The following is a 27,692-nucleotide window of genomic DNA, read 5'->3' as shown; positions in this document are numbered from 1 at the left end:
CTTCCTGTGTACATTGCCTCTGCCCAGGCTAAGCGTCATCAGTCCATGCCCAGAATCATTAAATGTCACCAGATAAAGAAAACAGCTGTTCATTGTGAGCTCACTTAGTCCTGGCTTCAGCAAAAGAAGATTTATTCAACTGCATTGTCCTCTGGGGGATGAGACTGAACACGTGAAGATGCCAAATTAGAAGTCTAAATGTAAATAGCATTGTGGTCTTTGCAGAGACCTAGACCAGAACAAGCAAGGACATCACTTCAGAGTGGACTAGTGTTATTGGAACTGGTAGGAAGAAGCCTCCAGAGCAATACCTTATAGCAGTGAGAAGCAATAGCAGTGCTGTATTGAATAGATTTCAGTTCTGCTTTTCAGCTTGACCTTGGGAAGAGAACTATTCCCTTTAGATGGAGGAAGTCCTTGGGGTTCTTGGACAACATAAGAATAGAGCTCAAGAGGGAAATACCAGATCACTAAAATATCAGTGGCAATATGGCACCAGTTTCAAATGTTATACTGCACTTAATTTAATGGTCAAATTAGGAGAAAAGATGAATGTTGGGATATCATGTAAAAGTAGTTCTTAAGATTATTGCTCTCATTTTATTTTGATGTTTTAATCATTGAATAAACAGTAAGCTAACGTAGATGTGGTAAAAATGCCTCTCACTTTAAGAAAACTGATATATCAAAAAATCAAACTAAAAAACTATAGGGGGAGGCATGGAGATGGGGAGGTGTTCACAGGATTCCATTCAACTAACTGAATGCTAGCATGTGCTATGCATTGTGCTTGGAACTGGGAATACACAGAAAAGGTGATACCCTTTGCTATGGACTGAATGTTTGTGTCCTCCCCAAATTCATATTTTGAAGCCCTCATTCCCAATGTGATGGTGTTTGGAGGTGCAGCCTTTGGGAGATAATTAGGTTTAAATGAGTTCATGATGGTGGAGCCCACCTTGTGGGATTAGTGCCCTTGTAAGAGGAAATGCTAGATCTCTCTCCCCCTCCCCCACACTCCCACCATGTGAAGGTACAGCAAGAAAGCAGCCCTCTGCAACCTGGAAGAGGGCTCTCACCAGAACTCGACCATGCTGACCTTTCCCCATTACAGACTTCCCAGCCTCCAGAATTGTGAGAAATAAATGTCTGTTGTTTAAGCCACCCAGTCTATGGTATTTTGTTACAGCAGCCTTTGCTGACTGAGACATCCCTGCTCTTGTATCTTTGAAAGTTAAGCCTCATGATGAATTTAAAATGGGATTAATTCAAGCATATATATTATTTTTAAGCAAAATATACTTGCATTCATTTAACTATTTTAAAAAATATATATATTTTTAACTCTGCAGTAATGGAATGATTTCTTCAGTAAGATTTACTTCCTGGATCCAGGTATTGTTTTTCTAACCTTTGACAAACATAATATATTTTTACTATGAGAGCTTTATCATTATCCTGTTGAGCTTAATTCAGCTGTCTGGATCCAAGATGGGAAAAGCATGAGATCAAACTCTCAAAACTGGTCAAGCAAAAGCTAAGAAGAAAATACGGTTCACACAAGAGAAGGCAATAGCGGTGAGGAGGAGGATGGAGTAGGAGGTGAGACACTGATGGGAAAGAGAGGAGGTTTTTAGCCTAAATGTCATTAAAAATAGACCTCAGTTGGGAAGGGAACACCAATTGGAAATCGGCTAAAGCAGATAAACTACACTTCCCCTAAGACTATGATTGAGTCACGCTTATTAATTTCTGCCAGGTTGCCTACTTTATGGTATTACGCCTATAAATCTTAATTCATTATTAGAAGTATGCTTTTTGTCTTGGTTCAAATTTCATTTCTTCTTCACCTCTCTCAAAAGGATACTTTAGATTACTCACTAGATTTGCCCCTTTCAAGTCCTAGGTTCAATTCCTCCTATATCTTTGGGGATGGAATAATGAAATGTGTGGAACAGACGCCGTAATCAATAAATCAGTTTTCAAATATACTCTTAGTTTTCAATATTTGGGGGAGGGTAAGAAGGTAGCTGTTTCAGGGATATTTGGGATGTTCCAGGTGGATGCGCGATGTCTATAACCGTCCACGTCTCTTAATCTGTGTCAATACACGCACAGCTTCGCAGAGCGCGCCAGCGACTGAGAGGCATTTCGCGGAGGCCCAGCTCTGGGGCGCAGGTTTCTCTACTTCCGGCCCCGCCCCCTCTCCCGCGGTTGCTAGGAGACGTGATGTCACCGGAAGCAAGGCCTGGGATAGGCTAAGGCGAGGGGAAACCTCTCCCACCCGGTGCAACCTCAGCGCCCGGCGCTGGTTCGCCAGCTGTTTGTAGGCCTGGGTGAGGGGCGGGGGTCCGCGGAGGGTAGAACCGCCCGCGGCCCAGCCTGTCCCTCAGGCTAGGACCGGCCGTGGGGCGGGCGACTCCGGGGCGGCTGCCGGTGCTTCCGACTGACAAGCACTGTTCCCATAGCCCGCGCTGCCCGCCGCGTCCCTGGTCTCGGCCGACGGCGCTGCGCGGCGGGTGACCTCTCCGAGCCCCGCGCGATGACGGCGCCCTGCTCCCGGCTGGCCCGGCTTCCTCCGCGCCGCCGGCTCCGGCTCGTGCCGTTCCCGCCGCCGCTGCTGTTGCTGCTGCTGGCGGCCGCGGGGCCGGCGCGCGGCTGGGAGAGCGGAGACCTGGAGTTGTTTGACTTGGTGGAGGAGGTGCAGCTCAACTTCTACCAGTTCCTCGGGGTGCAGCAGGTAAGCGGGGCCGGCCGGCCGGCAGCCAGCCCGCCCGAGGGCTGCGCCTCCGGGGCAGAAAAGTGCGGGTACGGGCGGAAAGGAGGGGGTGGGGCGGACTCTGACCCAGTTTCCTCCGAGGGAGCCGGGCACGCGGGGCAAGACTTGGTCATACTGGGCTCGTCTGCCTTCCTCAGCCCGATCCACCAGGATCTCCTCGTAACCAGTCTCAGAGGGAATGACCCGCCTTCCCCAATTCCTCACCGCCTGGCTCCCTTTCTCGAGTTCCAGTCTCAGTGACAGCAGTCTCAGTGACAGCCTGGACGGTGCCACCAGCCTGGGGTGGCGATCCCTTCTCTTTCCTCTGCCATTCTGGGGGAGATCCTTGCACCCAGCTGTGCAGGAGGAAGAAGGAAGAGTGGTGTGGGTAGATCTTTTACCCTTTCCTTGCCTGCCCCGTGAATGTGGGAAGTAGTCGTCGTATCTGCCTCCAAATTTTCACCTTCCCAATTATACTTATCTATATTTTAGCAGCCTCCTTTCCTCTGCCTTTCCGGGAAGACAGGAATACATTTTGGTTGGCCTCTGGGTTGCAGAAATTTTTCTTGCATTGTACTTTGGAATCTATGTAGCCTGTTGGATTAGGCGTTCGTATCATAGTTTAGAAATCTGGAGGAACTTGAAGCCGCTACAGTGTTGGTCCTGGAAGTCATAGAAGGAGCCATCAAGTGTTCGGGGCAGTAGAGGCACTTGGGGAGCTCCAGGAAGAGAAGTCCAACCAGTAACGCAGGATCGTTGTCTTTTTCTTTTCCTTTCGTTTCGTTTTCTTTCCTTTTCTAGCTTGAGACTTTAACTTGTAATGCCCGTTTGTTGCTATTTACTTACACCCTGGGAGTGGTGAATGAGGGTAGATATCCCGTCTCCGACGCCATTTTACTGGTTTAAGAATTATGGGGTTAAAGACTTAGAATTTCACACGATCTGATTGAGCCCTTCATAAAATGCTTTGAATAGTTATGGGGGAAAAAAATGTTTACCAACAATTGTCATTCAAGGCACACTTCCCGTGACCAGATGTGAAGTGTACATTTCACTCCTACAGGTTATCATAAATTGTGTGAACTGTTGAGCTTAACATTAAATGGAAATTTACTTTTCAATTAAATATATATAATTGAATATAAAATAGCAGTTGCCATGGCACCATGATTTTAACGAATTTCAATTTTGTAAGTTGTAAAGTAGTTTAAGAATTTCACACTTCAAATTCTTTTGTGCAAACGATTATGTGGCAATTGTCTTTAGTCATTGTCTTCACCTGGTGCCACTTCCTGCTTGTAGAGATAAAGTATACCTCATTTCAAAGTAAATGGTGTCTCAATATGTGTAAAAATCACTAGTGAAATATATATCTGAAGACTTTTAAGAATGCCTTTAATATTGAGAATATTTGTTAGAACTTACCATAGTTGATTAAATTCTGTAGCTAGAGCCTTTTACATAACCTATCCAAAGATTTTGAAGATATTTTCCAGTTATTCAAGGAAAATTAAGCCCCTTTCAGAGAATACAGAAACTTAGTAGCAGTGGTTTAAATTTTAGATTATGTAATCTAGCTTGCATGTGAACTCTCATAGAATTTTCATTTATAAATTCATGCAATTAAATTTGCAGAGTTAATTAGGCAGTGTGAACAACCAGAGCATTTAACTATATGGGCAAAGATGGGAAAATAAAGAAGCATAGGTAATTGAGAAGATTCTGTGTGGAGGTAACATTTTAATAGAAGAATCCAGAAAATTGTTTTCATCTGTGTTTCTCTACCCAGTTGTGTTAAATTGGAAAGAATGCAGAAGAAACTTTATTCTACCTAAGCAGAGAAACTGATTGGAACAAGTTCTTTACATTACATTGAATCTTAACTTTCTTAGGAGACTTTCAGGAGACCAGAAATTTGGTAGAGACAAATGCAGCCTGTCTTATGTCCTTAATGTGTAATTTTCAGGCTAAAGCCAACGAATCTCTTCTTGACTAGCCAGACACGAGGAACCAGAGCAAAGTAGGTAGGTTACTTAAGAGTGGTGACCTGGCTTTACACACTTAATCAGTTTTGTTGTCCATTCAACAGAGATTTGGTTCATACCTACCAAATATTAAACACTGGGAATTGGCCAGTATGTAACACAAAACCCCTAGACTCATTTTAGTAGGGGGAAACAGTAAACAACCAAACAAGTAAATATAAATGTCAGATGGTCAGAGAAGTCCTCAGAAAGAAGTAAGCGAGTGAGCCATGTTGATAAGTGCATTCAAGGAAGGCAAACGGTTAAGCGCAAAGGCCTTGGAGCTTCGTATTTGAGGAATGGCAAGGCAGCCAATGTGGCTGGAGCAGGGTGTATGGGGAGGACAGTAGTAGATGAGATCAGAGTCATTGGGGGCCGGGGAAGATCTTGTAGGGCTTCAACGTAAGTCATGAGGACTTTGGCTATTATAAGTAAGTTGGGGATCAAGGGGGGTTTTGAACAGAAGAGGTACATAATTTGACTTAAATTTCAAAACAATTATTGAATTGGAGATCAATGATATGTATGTTATCAATTATTGGATAATTGTGGTGTACAGTGTAGAATGGACCTGGGTGGTGCAAAGTGGTCAGATTCTGGATATAATTGGAACATAGAGCTGACAGCATTTTGCTGATTGTTTGAATGTGGGATGTGGAGGCGGGGAGTGGGGAAGAAAAGTTGAGGATAATTTGAAAGCTTTTTCTAAACCTCAGAAAGTGAATAAATACTTGTCTAATTGCACTTGCCAGTTACTGAGATGGAGAAGCCTGGAATAGAGGCAGGTATGGTTGGGGGAAAATCAGTAATTTGGTTTTGGTCATGCCAAATGTGAGGCGTCTAATAAACTTTCAAGTTGGTTATCTAAGCCTGGAGTTGTAAGGAGAGGGTTTGGGCTGTGCATAATAAATGAGGGAGTCCCTGGCACTCCGTAGGTAATTTGAAGCCACAAAACCAGGTAAGTTCACCAGGGGAGTGAATGTAAAAGAGAAAAGAGGGGTCTGGGAGCTGGACCATGGGAGGAACCAGCCAAGGAGAAGAGGAAGGAACAGCCAGCGAAGTAGCAGGCAAATCAGCAAAAGATGGTCTCTTTCAAGTCAGGTGAGGAAAGTATTTTAAAGAGGAGGAAGCAATCAGCTGGGCTAAATGCTGATGATAATTCAAATAAGATGCGTTCTGAGCATTGACTGTTGAATTCAACAGTGTGGAGGTCATTGGCTACTTTAACAAGAGCTGTTTCAGTGGAGTGGTGAGATCAATAGATTGGTTACATTGGGTTCAGGAGAGAAGGAAGGGGGCGGAATTGGAGACAATTAATAGAAAAAAACTTTTTTTTGAGATCTCCATACCCCAAACTAGACTCCAGGGATGATTAGTGACTTAATGTGGCATCCATTTTATCCCTTTTTCCACCAGGTCTAAAGTAGTTTGCTCAGTCACTCCCTAAACTCTATAATTGGAATAATCAATTAGATTATTAGACTTTTCGAACTTGAACTAGGCTTGAATTAGACTTTTAGAACTTGAACCAGGCCACTTACTGACTTATGACCTTGTCAAGTTATTACTTCATTTTTAGGACAAATGGTATTTTCTTTCTTTATTTACTTCATAGGAGACACTTAAATATTTATTAAATGAAAAAATATGAACATGGTAACTAAAACTAAACAGTAATTCACCGAATGAGTAATTGCTTGACTGTTTTTATTCAATAGGTTATATTTATATTGGTCTTTTATTGCTCTTATCCAGCAAAGGAATCCCTCTCCTTGTAGTCCCAAGTTTCAAATTGGTTCTAAAAGCTTTCAGAGGGATTCCAGAAGATTTTAGTGGACGTGTGTGTACAGGTGACATACCAGAGGCTCACTCTATTTTTAGAATGGCTTTGATTGTTCACAGGGCATTCCAATTTGGATATTGCATCTTTTTCAGAGAATACAAGGTAGAAGATTAGAAGAATGTAGGAGAAAAGTAGTGTTATTGAAATACCTCTCATTAGTAACTTAAATTCTAGGTCCCCAAACAGTATTTATATTTATTCTAACAGCCCCTGCTCCTTGGATACCTGTATTTCTTGTGGGATCAATTTTTTTCATTGTCTTTTGGGTCCATGACTTTCTTTATACTTTGTACAGTGTTCTAGCCAACAATAAATACTTCATAGTCATTTAAAAATCTGTCAGTTGAAATTGTAACAAGCTAAGTTAGCTTAAATTTTGCAGCATTTACTTTCTGATGAAATCAGAGTAATTTTCTTGGTGCCAGTCATTACAGATTCCTATTCATAGAGCTAGAAAATGTGCCTCTTTCTCTTAGAAAATTTTTAATAACTGCATCCTTACATTCAAATGAATGCTAAAACCTGGTTAAAAGAAGAAAACTATTGTTAAGTGACATGTGCTTACAAAATGTTGGATTTTAACTTTTTAATCAGAATTAATAAATCTTTTAAGCTCTTTCAGTCTGTATTTCAGATGCACAGAATGTACAGAGTAGCAGCCTGTATAAGGAAGGGACAGTTACGGCACACTCATCCTACATATACCCAAGGGGAAGGACTCCCTTAAAGAAACAACTGCTGATCTCTTGACTCATCTCTTACATCTTTCCATGGATGAGTTACCTTGTTGGAGGGTGATCACCTTTGGTCTGCTTTGCTTGATTGGGGAGAGCTAACTAACTAAAAAGCTAGAAGTAATGAGGCTCATTCTTAACAGACCAGTAAGGCAGTTGTTATCCTGGCCAGACTTTCTCTTGAGTGTACTGTCTCAAAGTCTAGGCTGGATCATCAAAAACTCTAGAAACAATAAATGCTGGAGAGGGTGTGGAGAAAAGGGAACACTCTTGCACTGCTGGTGGGAGTGTGAATTGGTACAGCCACTGTGGAGAACAGTATGGAGGTTCCTTAAAAAACTACAGATAGAACTACCATATGACCCAGCAATCCCACTACTGGGCATATACCCTGAGAAAACCATAATTCAAAAAGAGTCATGTACCAAAATGTTCATTGCAGATCTATTTACAATAGCCCAGAGATGGAAACAACCTAAGTGTCCATCATCGGATGAATGGATAAAGAAGATGTGGCATATATATACAATGGAATATTACTCAGCCATAAAAAGAAACAATTGAGCTATTTGTAATGAGGTGGATAGACCTAGAGTCTGTCATACAGGGTGAAGTAAGTCAGAAAGAGAAAGACAAATACCGTATGCTAACACATATATATGGAATTTAAGAAAAAAAAAACGTCATGAAGAACCTAGGGGTAAGACAGGAATAAAGACACAGACCTACTGGAGCATGGACTTGAGGATATGGGGAGGGGGAAGGGTAAGCTGTGACAAAGTGAGAGAGAGGCATGGACATATATACACTACCAAATGTAACATAGATAGCTAGTGGGAAGCAGCCGTATAGCACAGGGAGATCAGCTAGGTGGTTTGTGACCACCTAGCGGGGTGGGATAGGGAGGGTGGGAGGGAGGGAGACGCAAGAGGGAAGAGATATGGGAACATATGTATATGTATAACTGATTCACTTTGTTATAAAGCAGAAACTAACACACCATTTTAAAGCAATTATACTCTAATAAAGATGTAAAAAAAAAAAAAAGTCTAGGCTGGGGATGGGAGGGCCAGAATTTCTAGCAAGCCCACTTGGCTCCTATACGTAATCTCAATTCTCCAGTAGCTTTTCAGCAATAAAGGTGCTATTTGATCTCTATTTGCCTGACTTCTGTGTTCAGTTTTTTTGGGTGGGAAAAGCAGAAAGTCATTAATGGGGCCTTCTCAAACCCCGGCATAGGGGTTTGAGAAATAAAGAGGAAGATCTCTTTCATAAGTGACTGGTGAATCTGTACTGTGAGTATCAGTTCTCTCCAGTGATTCTTGTAGATTCCACTGAATTTGTGGTGTTAGTTGAATATAGTGCAGTCTTTCTCTAGTGAGTCTATTCCCTTGTAAATCTATGTCATGTAATAATCACTCCCCCATTTTCATTGTAAAATCCGAAATTATTTGTTGATTTGGAGAGAGGGAGATGTACAAAATCTGGAATGGTAGGTAACGTTCCAGTCATTTATATTTCTGATGGAAAGCATATCATGTATAGAGTTAGAGCCGAATAAATACTTGTTTAGTTGTATACATATTTGCATCAGCTTGGATTATTGTAAAATTGATTTACTTTTCTTATGTATACGCTGTTTAGTGGAGGTTGCCTGGACATATTTTACGGGAAAAAGCAAGTTTATTGGGAAACTTGCCACATAATCTAGAGCTGATGGAACAGAAATCCTCTTCTAGTTGTAAGTTTCTGTTTTCTTTTTATACTATTTTTTTACACTAATTATGAGAACAATCCTAGAATAGTTTGTCTTTTATTATTCATAGATACACCCTAAGCTGAACTGGGAAATGGAATTGTCCTTTGTTATTACAATTATTCTTAGGGATACATTCTAAAATCTTTTTAATAAAAGTCACCATTTTACCCAATGATTGGTGTAATGTGGTGAATTTCAACATCATATGTTTTATTCAGTGTTGGGAATGATACAGGTAGGATGGAGGTGAGGGTAGGTACTTGGCTTGTTGATTGCTGAGAGAAGAACCTCCGTGGCAGTTATAAGTAACACCAGTTGATAAAATGCTTGGTATCTATATTAAACATGTTCTGACTTATTCCAAGACTATATGGTCTTGGGAATCTTTTTCTAAGTCAGGCATTATTGGGTCTATTTGGACAGTAATGACGTCAATTAATTTTACCCAGAATTAAAAACAAATCCAAAGCCTTTCTTTTTTTTTTTTTTTTTGCGGTAGGCGGGCCTCTCACTGTTGTGGCCTCTCCCGTTTGCGGAGCACAGGCTCCGGACGCGCAGGCTCAGCGGCCATGGCTCTCGGGCCCAGCCGCTCCACGGCATATGGGATCTTCCCGGACCGGGGCACGAACCCGTGTCCCCTGCATCGGCAGGCGGACTCTCAACCACTGCACCACCAGGGAAGCCCTCAAAGCCTTTCTTGTATAGAAGTGTGCAGAGATGGAAGGAAAGGAGTGGCAGTGAAAAGAGAGACTTCTGATTGGGTGAAGCAGGACCCTAGACCAATTGATAATGAAGCTATAGTCATATGTATTTTCAAAAACCTTTCTTTATTTTCATCAAAACACCTACTTTTGAAAGGTGGGTCCTATACTAATGAATGTAAAAATATGATTATGTTTTACGTAACATCATGGTATTCCATTTGAAGAGCTAAATTTTTTTTTTTACTTATATTTACTGAAATTTTTGTCTAAGAGTGTTATTAGCACTTAATTAGAAACTTAATCTAGGATTTGTGTCTCATTCTCATCCTCCTTAGTACTACATTAAGTAAGGTTAGGACTCATGCACTTACTCAGAAAGTGTTTCTGATTACCATCATCCAGCAACTGGAATCTTACGTGTAATCAGGCATGTTGCAAAAGCAAGGCATGCCGCTGTCTACATTTCTGGTTATAATATGTGCATAAAACAGTATGCTTCATTATTAGACAAAATGCCCATTTTAGTGCCAGTGAAGCAGTGGACATAAAGCTATGTGCAGCTACATGGTCAGCTAATAGAATTTGAATTAAATATTAAAGGTAAGAGTTTAAGATCAAGAATTAAATAAAAAGACACGTGTCATGGTATAAGCAGCAGTATTTTTTTTTTTTACATCTTTATTGGAGTATAATTGCTTTACAATGGTGTGCTAGTTTCTGCTTTATAACAAAGTGAATCAGTTATACATATGTTCCCATCTCTCTTCCCTCTTGCGTCTCCCTCCGTCCCACCCTCCCTATCCCACCCCTCTAGGTGGTCACAAAGCACCGAGCTGATCTCCCTGTGCTGTGCGGCTGCTTCCCACTAGCTGTCTACTTTACGTTTGGTAGTGTATTAAGCAGCAGTATTAAAATGGAAAAAAAGCAGTATTAAAATGCCACTGAGTGCAAACACTAAATTCTAAAAGGAAGTAATTAATTAAACAAATTCTGGAATACATACAACTCCTGATTATAGAAGGTACAAGAATTTTTAAAAGCTACATGAGACCCCGCTGTGACATGTGTAGTAAGCAGTAGTCAAAATGAGTTAAGACCAGAAAAATTGTTGTTGTCATTTATTGGGAAAGTCTGAACAGACCATAGAGAAATCCTAGGGTCCATATATGTGCCTGCTAAGGAAAGTAGAGGCTTCATATTTCTAGCCAATACTTAAGGACTTTATACCATTAAAATGGATCAGGTTAAGGAAGCTATCTCATGGCCAATTACCAAGAAGCCTCTGACATTTTTGGAATTAAAAAAAAAAAAGCAGATCTTATTAGCAGTTATTTTCAATTACCACACTTTTAGTTAACATATAAAAGATTAGTATTTAGGTTCTTCTCTGACTTTAAGTAGTGTTTTGTATTAATATTGGTGATTAAATTTGATTTAAGGAAGTTAATATATGTATGTATAATGTAGGGTGACTGGAACTTGTTGTTCCTTGTACTTAAGTATATCATATAAAGTTCAAATGATTGCCATGCTATGCAGTTCTATAGTAGTTATACAGAATTAGTGTGACTTTTTGTATCACACATTTGCAAGTATATGTTTAACTTAGAGTAAATTAGATCTTGAAATTAGTTTTGTGGAAAGCTTTGCAGGTTTTCAGCAATGCTGCCACCTCTCAAAACATTGTTGAAACTTCTTCTTTTGCGTTGCTTTAAAAGCCTGCAACATGTTTGGCAGATTTACTCATTAATAGTAAACTTTTAAGATGGATTTGATTTTTGCCTATAGCTTATAGTCATTTGGAGCTAAATTTGATGACTAAATTGGGTTAGCAAACTTGGGTAAGTACGCTTTGGATTGATAAAGAGATCTGAAAATAAATTTCAAGTAAGGCTCATAAACTGCTTTGAGGACTGTTGTCAAAGAAGAATTCCAGGGAAGTTTGGAAGGGTATCAACATGAAGTAAATCTGTAACCTTACAAAGCAACAGAATGTATTCCAGTAAATGGCTTTTGGAGTACTTATTACTTTGCGGGTAGCAAATTTTTTAAAGAATTTTTACCTATCAGAGAAAAATATGTAAATAAAAATCATCATTAATTTTAGAGAGGCGGGAAAATATTGAGCTAGAAGTAAATATTTTAATTATTTGCCTGCTTTTAAAATTAAAAAGGATCATAAAAGTATTTATAATATTTCTCTAATAATGCTAGTTAAAACAGAGTGGTGGAGGAACCAATATAAACGTTAGGGATAGAGACAGTAGCTGAGAATACCACTGAAGGAGAAAGTAGGAAATACACAGAAAGAGGGACATGTACACAGAAAAAAAAAATACATCAATACAAATACTGTAATGGAGTAGTATTTCCATCTTGTGGCCTTCTTTGTAGATTGTTGTTAGAAATGTTGAGGGGTTGTATTTTCACAACTGTAGGCATAAGTAAGAATAAAATATAAGTCAAATGAAAATAAAATATGGTTCAGAGATTTTTTTGCAATGACCTTTGAGCCTGAGCTTCCCAGTTGGTGTGCAGTAAGTTAGTGTGCTGGGACGGTGCTGCCCTCCCTGGAAAGGACTTAACTCCAGTATGTCTTACAAATGTAATTTTCTGTGAAATGCCACGGTATGGAAAAAGTTGGAAGAGCACTGTGAAGGCATGCAGTTATAATGTTTTTCTTCCAGGGAAAATTTTATAAGCCTGTGTTATATATGTGTATACATATAAAAATAAAATTGTCCTATGTAATTACTCTTATCAAAATCTTTGCTATACTAAAGATCTTCATTTAGCTCTCATAGAACCAAGAGCATTAGTTAACATATTGGTGAGTGAATCTGGATATAAAAGGAATCAAGGAATCTGATGAATTAGTGTCCTTCAGTTACTACTTGATTACTTATTCTGGATGGTGGAGTGACCATTAAGTAACTATGGGTACTGCATACCCATAGTTTGCAGTAACTCAGAGGAATACTTTAATGGTTGGTAACAATCTGTGTGAAGAGGATACAAATGTCTTTGGAATGTATAAGTATACCAATTCTGAGTAGCCTATAGTAATACTTTGTGACAGTAGGAGATCAGGATTTGTAAGTAAAATACCACCTTACTGACATATATTTCAGATTTTTGACAGATGACTTTCTTTTTAAAGCCATTGATCCCTTAGAGCGGCACTGTGTAATAGATACATAATACAAGCCACATACGTAATTAAAAATTTTTTTAAAGCCACATTTTAAAAAGTAAAAAGGAAACAGGTAAAATTAATTTTAAAATATATTTTATTTAATCCCATGTATCAAAAATATTATTTCAACATGTAATCACATTTTTTAAAGTTATTGTGACGTTTCACATTTTAGCTTTTTTACTAAGTCATCAAAATCTGGTATATATTTTTAATTTATACTTCTTAGCACACTTCAATTTGAATACTCAATTTTGATTGAAAATACTTAATCTGTGTTGAGATTTCATAGAATGTGCAGCTAACAAGTAGATTCATGTAATCAAATTCTTCCAAGCTAACAAGTAGAGTCATGTATTCAGGTTCTTCCAAACATACTTAAAAAGCTTTCTAGTAACTGAATCAAGTATCATTAAAAAAATTTAAATATAAATGACTCAAATTAAATAAAAAATTTGATTTCTGTGTTGCACTAACACATCTCAAGTGCTCAGATATGGCTAATGGCTACCACATTGGATAGCACAACCTTAGAGAATGAACATTTCTGTGTTGTATAGATATATCTAAATATTTTTGGATAAAAATCACTGATTGCTGTTTCCATTTTGTCAGGGACATTGTTTGTAGGTTTTGTTTTTGTGTCTTAACTCATTGTGGTTTTTACTGTTTTGCTTTTTTTTAGGATTGTTCCAGTTATGCTATATATCATCTTCCTAGTTAGTTTTCTGTCCGTTTTGTCCATTCTTTTCTTTGGCCTGTAAAGGCTGTTAGTATAGTACATGCTGCTCTTCTAGGGACGATGGGTTCTGAACGTCCATGCATAGAGGTCTGTCTGCTGAGGGTGTTTTCAGTAATCAGCTTAATCCAATTTGGTCGTTTACTTTTGCTGACTAGCCTGTTATATTTTATAATTCTTAAAGTGTTATTAAGTTAATATATTAGGTCTTTAATGATGCTTTGACCAAGAAATCACCAGTGTTCCTACTTTGCAATTTTAACTTTGAGGTTGCCTGTTCTCCCTAGTTATTCTGAAACTCATCCATCAAATATATTATTAGTTATGAAATATTCACTATATTCTCTACTGTCATCTATTTTGATTATTATAACATCTTTAATTAAGTAATTTTAAAAAGGGATTTCCAGGTGCAGTTCTATTTGTGTGCGAGTCTTTTGGCTCATTATAATATCAATTAGGGATTCCAGAGGCATCCTTTTCCACTAGCCACCTTTGCCATCTCCACACAGCTCCTAAAAGTACTGCTTTATTTTGGACTGATTAATTGCTGATCTTTTTGCTTTTGTCTTCTGTAATTTCATAAGTTAAGGAAAAGAAGTAAGTCTTAATATTGATCGTTCTTATACCTGGCTATTATTGTTTTAAATAGTCCCGTTATAGGGAAGAATTGCAGTGGGGTCAGAGATGTTAAAAACTCTATGCTAAGGGAAAAAAAAACAACAACGAAAATTGGAGAATGGATATAGAATCCTGAAGTTAGAAGAGACCTCACCAATATCTAACCTGTTTCTTCATGTAGGAGTCTCTTCTGTAGCTCTCCCCGAAGATGGTCATCCAGTCTGTTTGATTTATGTCTAACAATGGGGGATTATGAAACAACCTGTTAAGTTTTTGATAAAGTACTCAATGGGAATTTTATGTAAAGCCAAAAATCATAATTCTTATACTTACTTTCAACTTTATTTGCAGTCTTCTTTTGGAGTACCTCTGAGTATATATTCCCTCTAAATTATTTTTCTGAAATGCCCTAAAATAAAATGTACAAGAGAAATAATTACTTGTTGATTCTCTCCACAACAGTAGAGTTATTTAAAAACAAACAAACCACAGTTCTTTGTATAGCAGTTATAACTCAATAAAGTTGTTTAAAAAAAAAATACAGGCAAGCTGAGAAGCCTACTTGGTTTCATGGTCTTTAGATATGTATTAAGTCCACCCTAGAGAAGACCCAAGCCACCGTAGTTACAGTTGTCTTGGAAGTACACCAAGCATGATTTGAAGTTACTATAAATAATTCCCTGGGCTCATCAAAGTCAGCAACAGGAAATTTCTGAACGTTGAAAGCATAAGATGATTTGGGGTATGTTGGCTTTGATAATATGGACCACAGGGTTGATTCAATTAAAACTGTACCCCAAAGTTGTTACAGACTCTTAAAGCAAGACCCGTGTGTACAGTTGTGCAGGTTGTGTGTCTGCTTCAAAACTATCGTGATACAAAGATGTTTTAGACTGAGGTTTTTATGAAGAATTGCACATAGGTAATTAAACTGTGAAGGAGATAATTTCTCTTTCATAATTAAAATGTTATGTTTCTGTAGGTAGAATTTTAGTTTTCAGGTCCATCTTGAGTGGCTGTTTCTCTCTCCTTTTTATTCACCGGTCCTCGCTTTATAGTGGCTTTCACTCCTTTCCCCGAGACACCTAGACAAGCAGTCGGTCTGATATAGGCAGCTTAGGGCTCCCTCCTGAGGTTATATTGAGGCCATTGCAGATCCAGATACCAAGCCTGCAGATTGTTTGGCCTGGTTTCAGCTGTTGGGCTGAAACTATGGCCTCTTAGCATCTCAGATACATAATATTTTATAAGCTTGTAGCCTCAGGCAGCGGACTTCTCACTTTTTTTTCGCAGGCGGTGGAGTCCCACTGCAACCCTTGGTTTCCAGCGTGAGTTTCCATCAGAGTCTGGCTCTGATCCCAGGCCTTTTGTAGAGTACTTTCAGTCCTCATTACTCTGTGGGAGTCAGACTTCTCATTTCTCCTGCCTACTACAGGTGTGGAGTCCAGGCTTTTAGCTTAAGCTCTGTTGGTGGCTACACGTTTCCTTTAGTTTTTGTCTACAGAGATACTTAACTGGTTTTGGCCGTGGCTATATGTTTATGATTTTCTCTCTTTAAATTTTATCATTGGTACATATTTGGAGTAGGGTTTAGGAGGAGCAGTGCTACTTTGACTCCAGAGTATTTTTTAAAGCTGCACTTTTTAAATTATTATTTTTAATGCCATTTTTCTATAATCTAAGAACCTTTTACTACTTAACATCCAGAAATATAGTCAGGCCTATTACTCACAGCAATATAAGAGGCTGTTACTTAGGCATTGAAAGGAACAGTAAACCGTCAGTCCCTGTCGCTATCAGTCCACTATTCCTAGACTTGATCCAAGTCTGGGTGCTAAAACAGGCAAGTAACATTTCTAAAATAATCAGATCCCACAGGTTTTGAATATTGTAATAAGTAGATCCATTAACCTCAGAGTGATGTATGTGGCCCTGTTATTGGAGGTGTACAGAGGAGAGTCCTGAACTCTGTCTTGAATCTAGTTAGAAAACCATGCCAGGTGGAGAAATAGTTACTGAAACTCAGGTACATGTCAGAAAAACCATTGCTGGAGGAAATGAATGGTCCTGAAATTAAGATATATGCAGATAATTTCATGTTGATGTTTTGTAAATATATACCAATCACAAACCTCATAAAAAGACTTTTAAGAGAAAAAGTCTTACATATAGTCTTCAAAATTCTCTTACATATAGTCTCTTACATATAATCTTCTCTTACATATAGTTCTCTTACATATAGTCTTCAAAATTCACAAAACAAAAAATAAGACAATGAGGGTTAACCTCACTGAAAAACATTTTCAATAGTCAACTTGATGGACAATACTAAAATCATAGCGTTTCAGTGGATATTAGCTTCATGGAATTGAGTGATCTTTAATCAAAGCTTCAAGCAGTTTGTAGAGTGCACATTTGGAATGTACTTTAAATTATTTTAAGGAAAGAAGTATACAATTCAGACTTACAAGAAAAGATAAAGGGTCTTTTCATATTAGATCCATAGGATTTAAATATAATCGGTTTACATACAATTTGAAGGACATGTTTATCTTATTATTGTATACCTTTAATACTGAGTTGTTAATCTAAGGGAAATCTTTAAAGATACTACCATGGATGAAAACCGTGGTATAATGATCTTCTTAAAAGACATTTCACTTACAGACTGTCATTGTTGCTTTTCTTTAACATGGATAACAATACTCTGTTTCTGCAGCAGTTCTCTGCAATAGTGTTTCTAACCTTTGTTTTTGTGACAAAATAGAATATGCACAGCTATGTAGGTTATGTTATGAAATTCTGATAAAGCCTGTTTTTCATATTTATTAATTCATTTGTTCTTTCTACAGCACACTAATAATAGTAGAGAATGGAAACAATCAGATTCTAATAGTAGAATATTTGAGTGAACTATGATATGTTCTTGGTGTGATATGTAATCATTAATAACAATATAAGTGAAAAGTACATAGCAACATGGAAAAATATGTATAAGTGGAAAAAGCTAAATAGCAAGTTTTATTCACATTTGATTATAATTTTGTAGGAATCATATATATTCACAAGGGTGAGACAGTAACATGGGCTAATGAGAACAGTTTAAATTGTGGGATTGGTAGAATCATTTTATTTAGGGGTGGATATTTCATTTAGAGTCCTGATAACATTACTAATATATGCCCATGTAAATTCTATTACTTTGGAAAAAAGAATGTTATATAATTAAACCACAATTGGATAAACTAAATTAGCAACATATCTCATATTTATGAGATAAAGTATATGGGTATTTTAAAGTTGCTTTTAACCTATAAGGTATTTAAAATTATGAGTGGGAAATTAAGTAAATCAAATAATTTTAGACTAAAAATCCCATGTATTTATTTTGTTATTTAAAAATATTACCAAATAATTTCTAATAATTATTTCAGTGAATCAAACTGTTTCATCGTAAGTCTAATCTTCCAGAAAAGACTATAAAACTCTGTTGTTGAGCTTATGACACATAACGATTACTATACATGAAAATGATAGCACAAAGAAAGGGGCAAGAGATGGAGCTGTAATGGAGCAATGTTTTTATATTTTTCCAGAATAAAGTTAGTATTTATCTGAAATAAATCTTTTTTTTTTTTTTTAATTTATTTGGCTGTGTCAGGTCCTAGTTGCAGCACACGGATCTTCATTGCAGTGCACAGGCTCTTCATTGCGGCACGCGGGCTTCTCTCTAGTTGTGGCGCATGGGCTCAGTAGTTGTGGCGAATGGGCTTAGTTGCCCCGCGGCATGTGGGATCTTAATTCCCCAACCAGGGATTGAACCCACGTCCCCTGCATTGGCAGGCGGATTCTTAACCATTGGACCACCAGGGAAGTCCCTGAAATAGATCTTGGTAAGATACATATTGTAATCCTTAGAGCAACCACCAAGAACATAACTAAAAAATTTATATAGTAAAAATTCTAACAAAGGAGGTAACATAGATCACTAGGACATATCTATGCAACTAAAAAGAAGGCAGTAAAGGAGGAGGGGGGAAAAAGACATGAGGTATATAGAAAACATAGCACAATGGCATATGGTAAATGATATGGTAAATCTGACCATATCAGTAACTAAATTAAATATGACTGGATGAAACATTCCAATAAAAAGGCAGAGAATGTTAGGCTGGATTTAAAAAAAAAAAGATAAAAGATTCAATGATATGCTTTCTACAAGAGACATACTTTAGATTCAAAGACACAAATAGGTTGAATGTAAAAGGATGGAAAAAGCTCCCAATTTTTGGAACTTAACACATTTCTAAATAACCCATCAGTCAAAGAAGAAAATCATCAGGGAAATTAGGAAATGTTTTGAACTGAATGAAAATGAAAACAGAACGTATCACCATTTATGTGATTCAATTAAAGTAGTACTTAGGTGGAATTTATAGCTTCAAATACCTATAATAGCAAAGAAGACATTTTATTTTATTTTATTTTTTATTGTTTATTTATTTTGGCTGCATTGGGTCTTTGTTGCTGCGCACGGGCTTTCTCTAGTTGCGGTGAGCGGGGGATACTCTTTGTTGCGGTGCATGGGATTCTCATTGCAGTAGCGTCTTTTGTTGTGGAGCGTGGACTGTAGGCACGTGGGCTTCAGCAGTTGTGGCATGTGGGCTCAGTAATTGTGGCTCACGGGCTTAGTTGCTGCGCAGCATGTGGGATCTTCCCGGACCAGGGCTCAAACCCGTGTCCCCTGCATTGGTAGGCGGATTGTTAACCACTGTGCCACCAGGAAAGTCACACAAAGAAGACAGATTTAAAATCAATAACCTTACACTTTTGCCTTGCAACACTAGGAGGGGAAAAAGTGCAAACTAAACACAAAGCAAGAAAAAGGAAGGAACAGTAAAGATAAGAGCAGAAACCAATGAAATATAAAACAGTTAATAGAAAAATCAGTGAAACCAAAATTTGCCCTTTGAAAAGAGCAACAAAATTGATAAACTGTTAGCTATACTGATCAAGAAAAAAAAAGAAAGAAGACATAAACACCAACCTCAGGAATGAAAGAGGTTGTATCACTGCCAACTCTACAGAAATTAAAAGGATTATGAGAGCACTACAAAGACCTTTGCCTGCAAATGCGACAGCTTAGATGAAATGAACAAAGTCCACTGACCAAAACTACTCTCAGTAAAAAATCTGAATAGAATTATAACTAGTAAGTAAATTGAATTAGTATTTTAAAGTCTTCCCACAAAGAAAAGCCAGATGGCTTCATTGGTGAATTCTATCAAATATTTAAAGAAGAAATAATCACAAATTTTCAAAAACTTACAGAAAATAGAAGAGGAGGGGAGCGAATATTTCCTAACTCATTCTGTGAGGTAAGTATTACCCTGATAACTAAAGCCAGACAAAGATGTCACAAGAAAAGAAAACTACAGACCAATAACCCTCATGAATAGAGATGTAAAATTTCCAGCAAAAATGCTAGCCAGCTGTATCCAGCAACATATAAAATGGATTAAACTTAATGATCAAATGGGATTTATCCCAGGAATGCAAGGTTGTTTTCACATCTGAAAATCAATTAATATAATACACTGTGTTAATAGAATCAAAGACAAAAACTGCATGATTATCTCAGACACAGAAAAAAAAAAATTGAAAGACTCTAATACCTATTCATAATAAAAACTCTCAGCAAACCAGGAATAGAAGGTAATTTCATCAACCTAATAAAGAGAATCTAAAAAGCTATCTGTGTAGACATTTCCCCCAAGAAGATATACAAATGGCTAGTAAGTGCATGAAAAAGTACTCAATGGTATTTGTCATTAAAGAAATGCAAATTAAAGCCATAAGGAGATAAAACATTTTACCCACTAGGATGCCTATAATCAAAATAGTGGACAGGAAAAATCATTGGTGAGGATAAACTGGTGGTAATGTAAAATGGTACAGCAACTTTGGAAGACAGTGTGGCAGTTTTTTTGTTTTGTTTTTAAAGTTCAAGTAAACTTAGGATATGCCCCAGCAGTTCCTCCTAGATGTCTATAGTGTCTTAAGACAAAAGTGAAAGTGTATGTCCATACAGATTTGTAGATGAATGTCATACGGTATTATTCATAAGAGCCAAAATTGGAAACAATCCAAGTGCCCAGCAGCCTACAAATGGATAAACAAAATGTGATATATCCATGTAATGGAATACTATTTAATATTTAGTACAAAAAGGAAGAACTTCTGATATAAACTACAACATGGATGAACCTTAAGAACATTATGCTAAGTAAAAGAAGTCTGACTCAAAAAGACTCCATGTTACATGATATCATTTATATGAAATGTCCAGAAAAGGTAAGTATGTAGTGACAGCAAGTAAGAGTAGTAGTTGTCATAGTCTGGGAATGAGGGTTGACTGAAAATGGCATGAGGGATCTTTTTTAGGGTGATAGAAATGTTCTAAGACAGGATTTTAGTGATGATTGCATATCTTTGTAAATTTATTAAAATCACTGAATTGTGTACTTACAGTGTGTGAATTTCATGATATGTAAATTATACCTCAACAAAACCGTTAGAAAAAAGATATGTTATTTTATGGGAAACGTGAGGGTTCTCTGAATTGAGAGTCTTGTTTGACAGATTACTCTGTAAGGAACCTAAATTGTGACTTCCGACATGTCTGAGCATTTAAAAGTTCTTATGATTTGTCCTCTTCCGTACAGATGCGCACACACATACACATACCTATGTTAACTGAATATACAGACTTGTTTCTACCATTGCATCTTTGCTGTCAGGGACTTCCCTGGTGGCGCAGTGGTTAAGAATCTGCCTGCCAATTCAGGGGGCATGGGTTGGAGCCCTGGTCTGGGAAGATCCCACATGCTGCGGAGCAGCTAAGTCAGTGAGCCACAACTACTGAGCCTGCGCTCTAGAGCCTGCGAGCCGCAACCACTGAAGCCTGCGGGCCTAGAGTCCATGCTCGGCAGCAAGAGAAGCCACCACAATGAAGCCCACATACCACAACGAAGAGTAGCCCCCTCTTGCAGCAACTAGAGAAAGCCCGCTCGTAGCAACAAAGACACAATGCAGCCAAAAATTAAATAAATAAATAAATAAAAAGAATTTGATCTCACTATGTTCTGGCTTTGACATTCATTAAAATGTAATTTTTTTTTAGTGTAAAATGTCCTAAAGACTTGTTAATGTGTATCTTTTTATTAGATTTTATAGTTTTTAGAGGTGACTCCAAATAGTAAAGATGAAAGCTGAAATTTTAGTTATATGAAAAATGCTTTTAAGTATCTGAGGCAGGCTACTAACCATCTATCTATTTTTCTTTTCTTTAGTAGCACAACCCCTGTATTATTAGATACTGGAGTTAAAAACAAAACAAAACAAAACAAACAGCATTTTCCTGTCTTCTTTACAGGTAATGGTGGCCAGTGAACAGAAGACATAGGGTTGGGCTTCTAGTGAAGGAAGCCCTTAAAGGGCAGTGCATCATTTTGTCCTTGTTTCTCCCTCCTTTCTGCTCACTGGAATGTATCAATAGATGAGATGTTAGTAGCTGCTGCAGCAAACATCTTGCAAGTAGAGGTGACCTTGAGAAACCAGGAGCAGAGAGATAGTAGGGGCCTGGGTCCTGGTGACTATGGAGCCACCGTAACTGCCCTGGATGCCCACTTCTGTACTTCTCTATCATTTAAAAAGCCATTTGGTATATTGAGTTTCTATTACAAGCAGCCTATTTTTAATACACTGTTCTTACCTGTATGAGGGGTTGTTCTTTAAATATTTTTTATTAAATTTTTTATGTAAAAGCAAAGAAAAACAAAATTTTAAAAATCCAAAGAAAACCACTTTTGGCATTTTTACCTATATCATTTCAGGGTTTTTTCCCTCATATATGTTTTTTTACCTAGTAACTCTGCTCATACTGTTAACTGTGCCTGAAGTTTCTTCCACCTCCAAAAATAATCTATGTGAGTACTTTTATGTGAGTACAGCATGCTAACTGCTCTTTTTAAAATTGTGGTAAAATACACATAGCATAAAATTTACCATTTTAACCATTTTTAAAGTATACAATTCATTGTGTATATTAACAGTGTTGTGCAACCATCATCACTATCCATTCCTAGAAATTTTTCATCATCTCAAAAAGAAACTCTGTATCCATTAAAAAAAATTGCTCACTATTCCCTCCTCCCCCAGGCCCTGATAACCTCTAATCCATTTTCTGTCTCATAAGACCTTGCCTATTCCAGGCACCTCATATAAATGGAATCATACAATATTTATCCTTTTGTGTCTGGCTTATTTCACTTAAGTCTTCAAGGTTAATCCATGTTGTGGAATGTCTCCAAAATATATTCCTTTTTATGACTGAATAGTATTCCATCGTATGTATACACCACATTTTGTGGAATATATACATTCATCTGTTGATAAACTGGGGTCCACCTCTGGCTATTGTAAATACAGTTGACTCTTGAACAACATGGGTCTAAACTGCACAGGTCCACTTATGCGCGGATTTTTTTCAGTAGTAAATACTACAGTGTTGCATGATAGGTGATTGGCTGAATCTGCAGATGAGGGGACTGAGTTTAAGTTGTATCTAGATTTTCAACTGCACGGAGGGTCCGTGCCCCTAAACACGCCCCCTCCCATCCCCACCAACATCGTTTAAGGGTCAGCTGTAAAGTTGCTTTAGCCCGGTTAACAAGTATTTGCTGGAGCCCCTGCCTTCAATGCTTTTGGGGATATACCTAGAAGTAGAATTCTAGATGATATATATGGTGATGATCTTTTCCACAGTGGCTGCATCATTTTACATGCCCACAAGCAATGAACAAGGGTTCTAATTTTCTCCACAGTGTCACCAGCGTTCTTTTGTTTGTTTTTGTTTTGATAATAGTCTTCATAATGGATAAGAAGTGGTATCCTATTGTGGTTTTGATTTGCATTTCTCTAAAGGATTGGTGACGTTGAACGCCTTTTCATATGCTTGTTGACCGTCTGTATGTGTTCCTTGCACAAATGTGTATTCAAATCATTTGCCCATTTCGGGGGGATTGTTTGTTTTTTTTGTTGTTGAGTTATGGGAGTCTTTGATATATCGTGGATATTAATCCCTTGTCAGGTGTATGATTTGCAAACATGGATTGCCTTTATACTCTCTTGATAGTGTCCTTTGATGCACAAAAGTTTTTAGTTTTGATGAAGTCCTAACTTATCTCTTTTGTTTCATTTGTTCCCTGTGTTTTTGGTGTCATGTCCAAGAAGTAATTGCCAAATCCCATGTCATGAAGTTTTTCCCCTATGTTTCTTCAAACAGTTTTATAACTTTAGCTCTTACCTTTAAGCCTTTGATCCCATTTTGAGTTAATTTTTGTATATGGTGTAATATAAGGGTCCAGTTTCATTCTTTTGCATACAATTTTTCTGGCACCATTTGATGAAAAGGCTAACTGCTTGAGTATATATTATTTAATCTCTAAAACAGTTCTATCAAGTTAGGTATTTTATCAGTGAGGAAATGGAATTCCAAAGACTTCCCCAAAACTAATAATTGGCGGAGTTAGGATTTACACTCTTGTTTGTTAGGTTCAAAGATCATAACCATTATTCTGTATTATTTCTTACTATTCAAACGCTGCCTATTCTTAAAGTTCTAGCCTAAATTTAATCTCTTTATTAAGATTTTCCCTACCCTTCCAATCAGATATGACCACTCCATGGCAAATTTTTTATATACTCTTAATTCGTAGTACACTGCAAATGGTATGTATTCAATACACGGCAAGTGAGTGATAGAATTGTAATTCAGAATAATCTAACTGGTACCCTTACCAGTGTAAAATATGAGCAGAAACCAGAAGGGTGGAAATAATCACAGAAAAAGGTAATTCCACATTTTGCTGAAAAAAATCACTTGCACAAGTATAAAATGGGAAGATCTAATTTGACCTTAGTAAACGCTCAAGTTTTAGTTGATCACAAACTGAATTATGCCAACTGTATGATGCATCTGCTTTTAAAAACCAGCTCTAGGTTGCATTAACATACATATAGTGACCTGATTGTATGAAGTGAGAAATATAATGCAATCTGTAACTGATTATGTACATTCCTGGTAACAAATGGAGTGTTTTAAAAGGGGAGCTGTCAGTATAGTAGGGGTTCTGGGAATCTTGTCCAATGCAGAACATATTAAATGTGAAAAAGAAAGGCTAAGGGGGTGTATGATCACTGACTTTGAATATCAGAATTAAGAAATATATTTTTTAACTTTTTACTTATCTTTCATTTTGGAATAATTTCAGATTTAATAAAAAAGTGGCAAAAGTAATGCAAAGAGTTCCTTTATACTCTTCTCCTAGTTTTCCCAAATGTCTTACATAACCTTAATAAAATGATCAAAATCAGGAAATTAAGATTGATACAGTACTATTAACTGACCTACAGATCTTATTCAAATTTTATCAGCTGTCCTACTAGCATCTTTTTTCTAGTCCTGAATCATACATTTAGTTCTTATCTCATTGATGTCCTCTACTCTGGGACAGTTCCTTAGTCTTTGTCATTCTTGACCTTGACACTTTTCAAGAGTATTAGATAGTTATATTTTAGAATGTCCCTCAATTTGGGTTTGTCTCATGTTTTCTCATAATTAAATTCAGGTTATACATGTTTTGCATGAATACTATAGACTTGATGCTGTGCCCTTTTCAGTGTATCATGTCACCAGGCACATGATATTGATGTATCACATTGCCGCTGAGCTTAACTTTGATTACTTGGTTAAGTGTATGCCAAATTTTTTCATTGTAAAGCTACTGTTTTCCGTTTGTCATTTTTCATGTGGGAAAATACTTTAAGATTATGCAAATATCTTATTTCTTTTTTTAAAATAAATTTATTTATTTTATTTATTTTTGGCTGCACTGGGTCTTTGTTGCTGCGCACGGGTTTTCTCTAGTTGCAGTGAGCGGGGACTTCTCATTGCGGTGGCTTCTCTTGTTGCGGAGCACGGGCTCTAGGCTCACAGGCTTCAGGAGTTGTGGCACGCGGGCTCAGTAGTTGGGGCGCACGGGCTTAGTTGCTCCACCGCATGTGGGATCTTCCCGGACCAGGGATTGAACCCATGTCCCCTGCATTGGCAGGCGGATTTTTAACCGCTGCACCACCAGGGGAGCCCGTTTATTTCTCATCATTCTTTTGCCCAGTAATTTTAGCATCTGTCGATGATTCTTGCCTGTAGCCAACATTACCATGGTACTTACAAATGGTGATTTTTCTATTTCCATTTTTCTTTCTGTACTGTAAGGAAGAGATAGCCCTTCTCACTGTTTGGTCAGTTACTTATATCAGTATGAATATTTATTTTAATCTATGGGTTATGCTCCATTACTATCATTATTTTTTTGCTCATATTATACTACATTTGGCCATTAAGAACTCCTTCACATTGGATCCTGTGCCTTTTATCTTACTCCTGTTGTTTTTCAGGGCACTTATTTTCTGGCACTGTAAGATGTTCCAGACTTATCTTTCACTTTCACTGCCCCAGCGCTGGAATCGGTCATTTTCCCAAGGAGCTCAGGTTCTTTTCATTGAAGAATAATATTTAGAAACGAAAATATGGACACTAAGTGTGCTTGTTGCTTTTGTGGTGCCCTTGCGTCTAGTATTTCTCGATGGACAGAACTAGGAAATACATGTATGCATATGGTTTGCTCAGTGTCTGGATTTTGTGTCTTTTTGTTGTTGTTTACTGCCATTTCTTCAACAATTAGCACAGTGTTTAGCACTATGGTCAATAGGTATTCGTAACCAACAATATAGAAAGGATTCCTCACTTAGTGAGGTTAGACTATGTAACCTAAGGACTTTCTAATCCCATAAATCTGTTGTGTTTTGATTCTGAGAAAGGTAAACTGGGGAATTAGACAAAATATAAATTCAGAATAACAAAAATAAAAAGCTGTGGGAGAAGGAAGTTTTGATTATTATCAAAAACAGTGAAGGAGCTGGAGGCCTAGGACAAACTTTGCTCAGAGTAGTAGGTAAGCAAGAGAAGATTGATAGTCTTTTTATCCATTATGCCTTAGTCTGGCTGTCTTGAGAAGGTTCTATCAGTAAGCCATGGAGACATCCTCAGAGAAGCAAATGAGGATATCCCCTTCACTGGAATTCTGTCCTTTTATTTGCTTTCCATTATTTTCTACTTTATCCAGGTGGACCAGATCCAATAACAGTTATTTCTGCTACAGTACCGTATTTGACTCCTTGTTCTGCAAAATCACACCGTGAAAATAACAGATTTTTAGGAGAAATAGGATTGAGTAGAGCCCTCAAAATCTATGGAACTTTATAAACACTAACAAAAGCAAAAAATACTTAAGAAACAATCTCCCACTGGCATTTGTACCTAGCCTCATAGTCAGTCAGTTCTTAGAACCCTTCAAACTCTTCTGTTCATGCTCCTTTATTTGAGATATAGATTTTTTAGGTCATTTGAATAAAAATTCAAAATATGATCCAGAGCAGAACACTTTTTACTGATACACAAGTTTAAAAATGGAGGAAATATACTTCTTCAACTATACTCACAGTTTCATCAGATAGCTTTACATAGTAGAAACCATAGATGTTCTCAGAGCCACTAAACCAGGCACTACTTACATTAAAGGAAGGCATTTCTGTGAATTTTTAGCTTTTTAAAATTTTTTTATTTTTTTAAGCTCTTCAGAAAGAGCTAAGGCTTTGTCTTTAATTGCAAGAAAGCTTGTCTCCAATCATTAAAAAAAAATGAATGAGCTGGGAAAAGATCAAATTGGGCTAACACAACTTCTGCATTATAAGGACATCATACCACTATTTACTAATCACATAATAAGGTAGTTCAAGTTAAAGAAGCACATGTCATAGCAGAAATTAACTAACCTGCAATAAACTGAGTAATTGATTGCTAATATGTGTGCACTTCAATGACAGTGTTTAACCAGAGTTGCTATTTGCCTTTTCTTATAGCCTTAGATGTTTCTGATAACATTGTACAAGCATATCTTCTAGTCTTTGAATAGAAGATGGGCTTGTGTGATGTATGTAGTACTTTAGTCTCTGGATTCTTGGATTTTGGAGAGGTGCTTTTGGGTAGTGGTTTTGTGTGTGTTTCCACAGTCTTTTAAATTCTTTTCCCTTTTTTTCTATGCCTCTTTCTATTCCTCCATCTATTCTGTTAGTCCCTGGCACTGTGCTAGGTTTTATGGAATCTTTGAAAGAATATAATATAATTCCTGC

General features: G+C 37.5%; 1 protein-coding gene across 3 annotated transcripts in view; it reads left to right on the top strand.

The window, feature by feature from the left end:
• Window positions 1–2,261: 2,261 nt before the first annotated feature.
• Window positions 2,262–27,692, top strand: part of DNAJC1 (DnaJ heat shock protein family (Hsp40) member C1) — a 202,022-nt gene continuing 176,591 nt past the window's right edge. The window contains exon 1 of one of the 3 annotated variants that reach the window (XM_073801646.1): window positions 2,262–2,740. In XM_073801646.1, the coding sequence (XP_073657747.1) occupies window positions 2,543–2,740 (198 nt within the window). In that variant the 5' untranslated portion in view covers window positions 2,262–2,542. The remainder of the gene's footprint in view (window positions 2,741–27,692) is intronic. The other 2 variants (XM_033852435.2, XM_033852436.2) reach the window with 2 other exon arrangements.

Source organism: Tursiops truncatus, chromosome 2, assembly GCF_011762595.2.
Source record: "Tursiops truncatus isolate mTurTru1 chromosome 2, mTurTru1.mat.Y, whole genome shotgun sequence".
In the NCBI taxonomy this organism is placed as follows: domain Eukaryota; kingdom Metazoa; phylum Chordata; class Mammalia; order Artiodactyla; family Delphinidae; genus Tursiops; species Tursiops truncatus.
The sequence above is the reverse complement of the archived record's forward strand: the minus strand, read 5'-3'. Positions and strand labels throughout refer to the sequence as shown.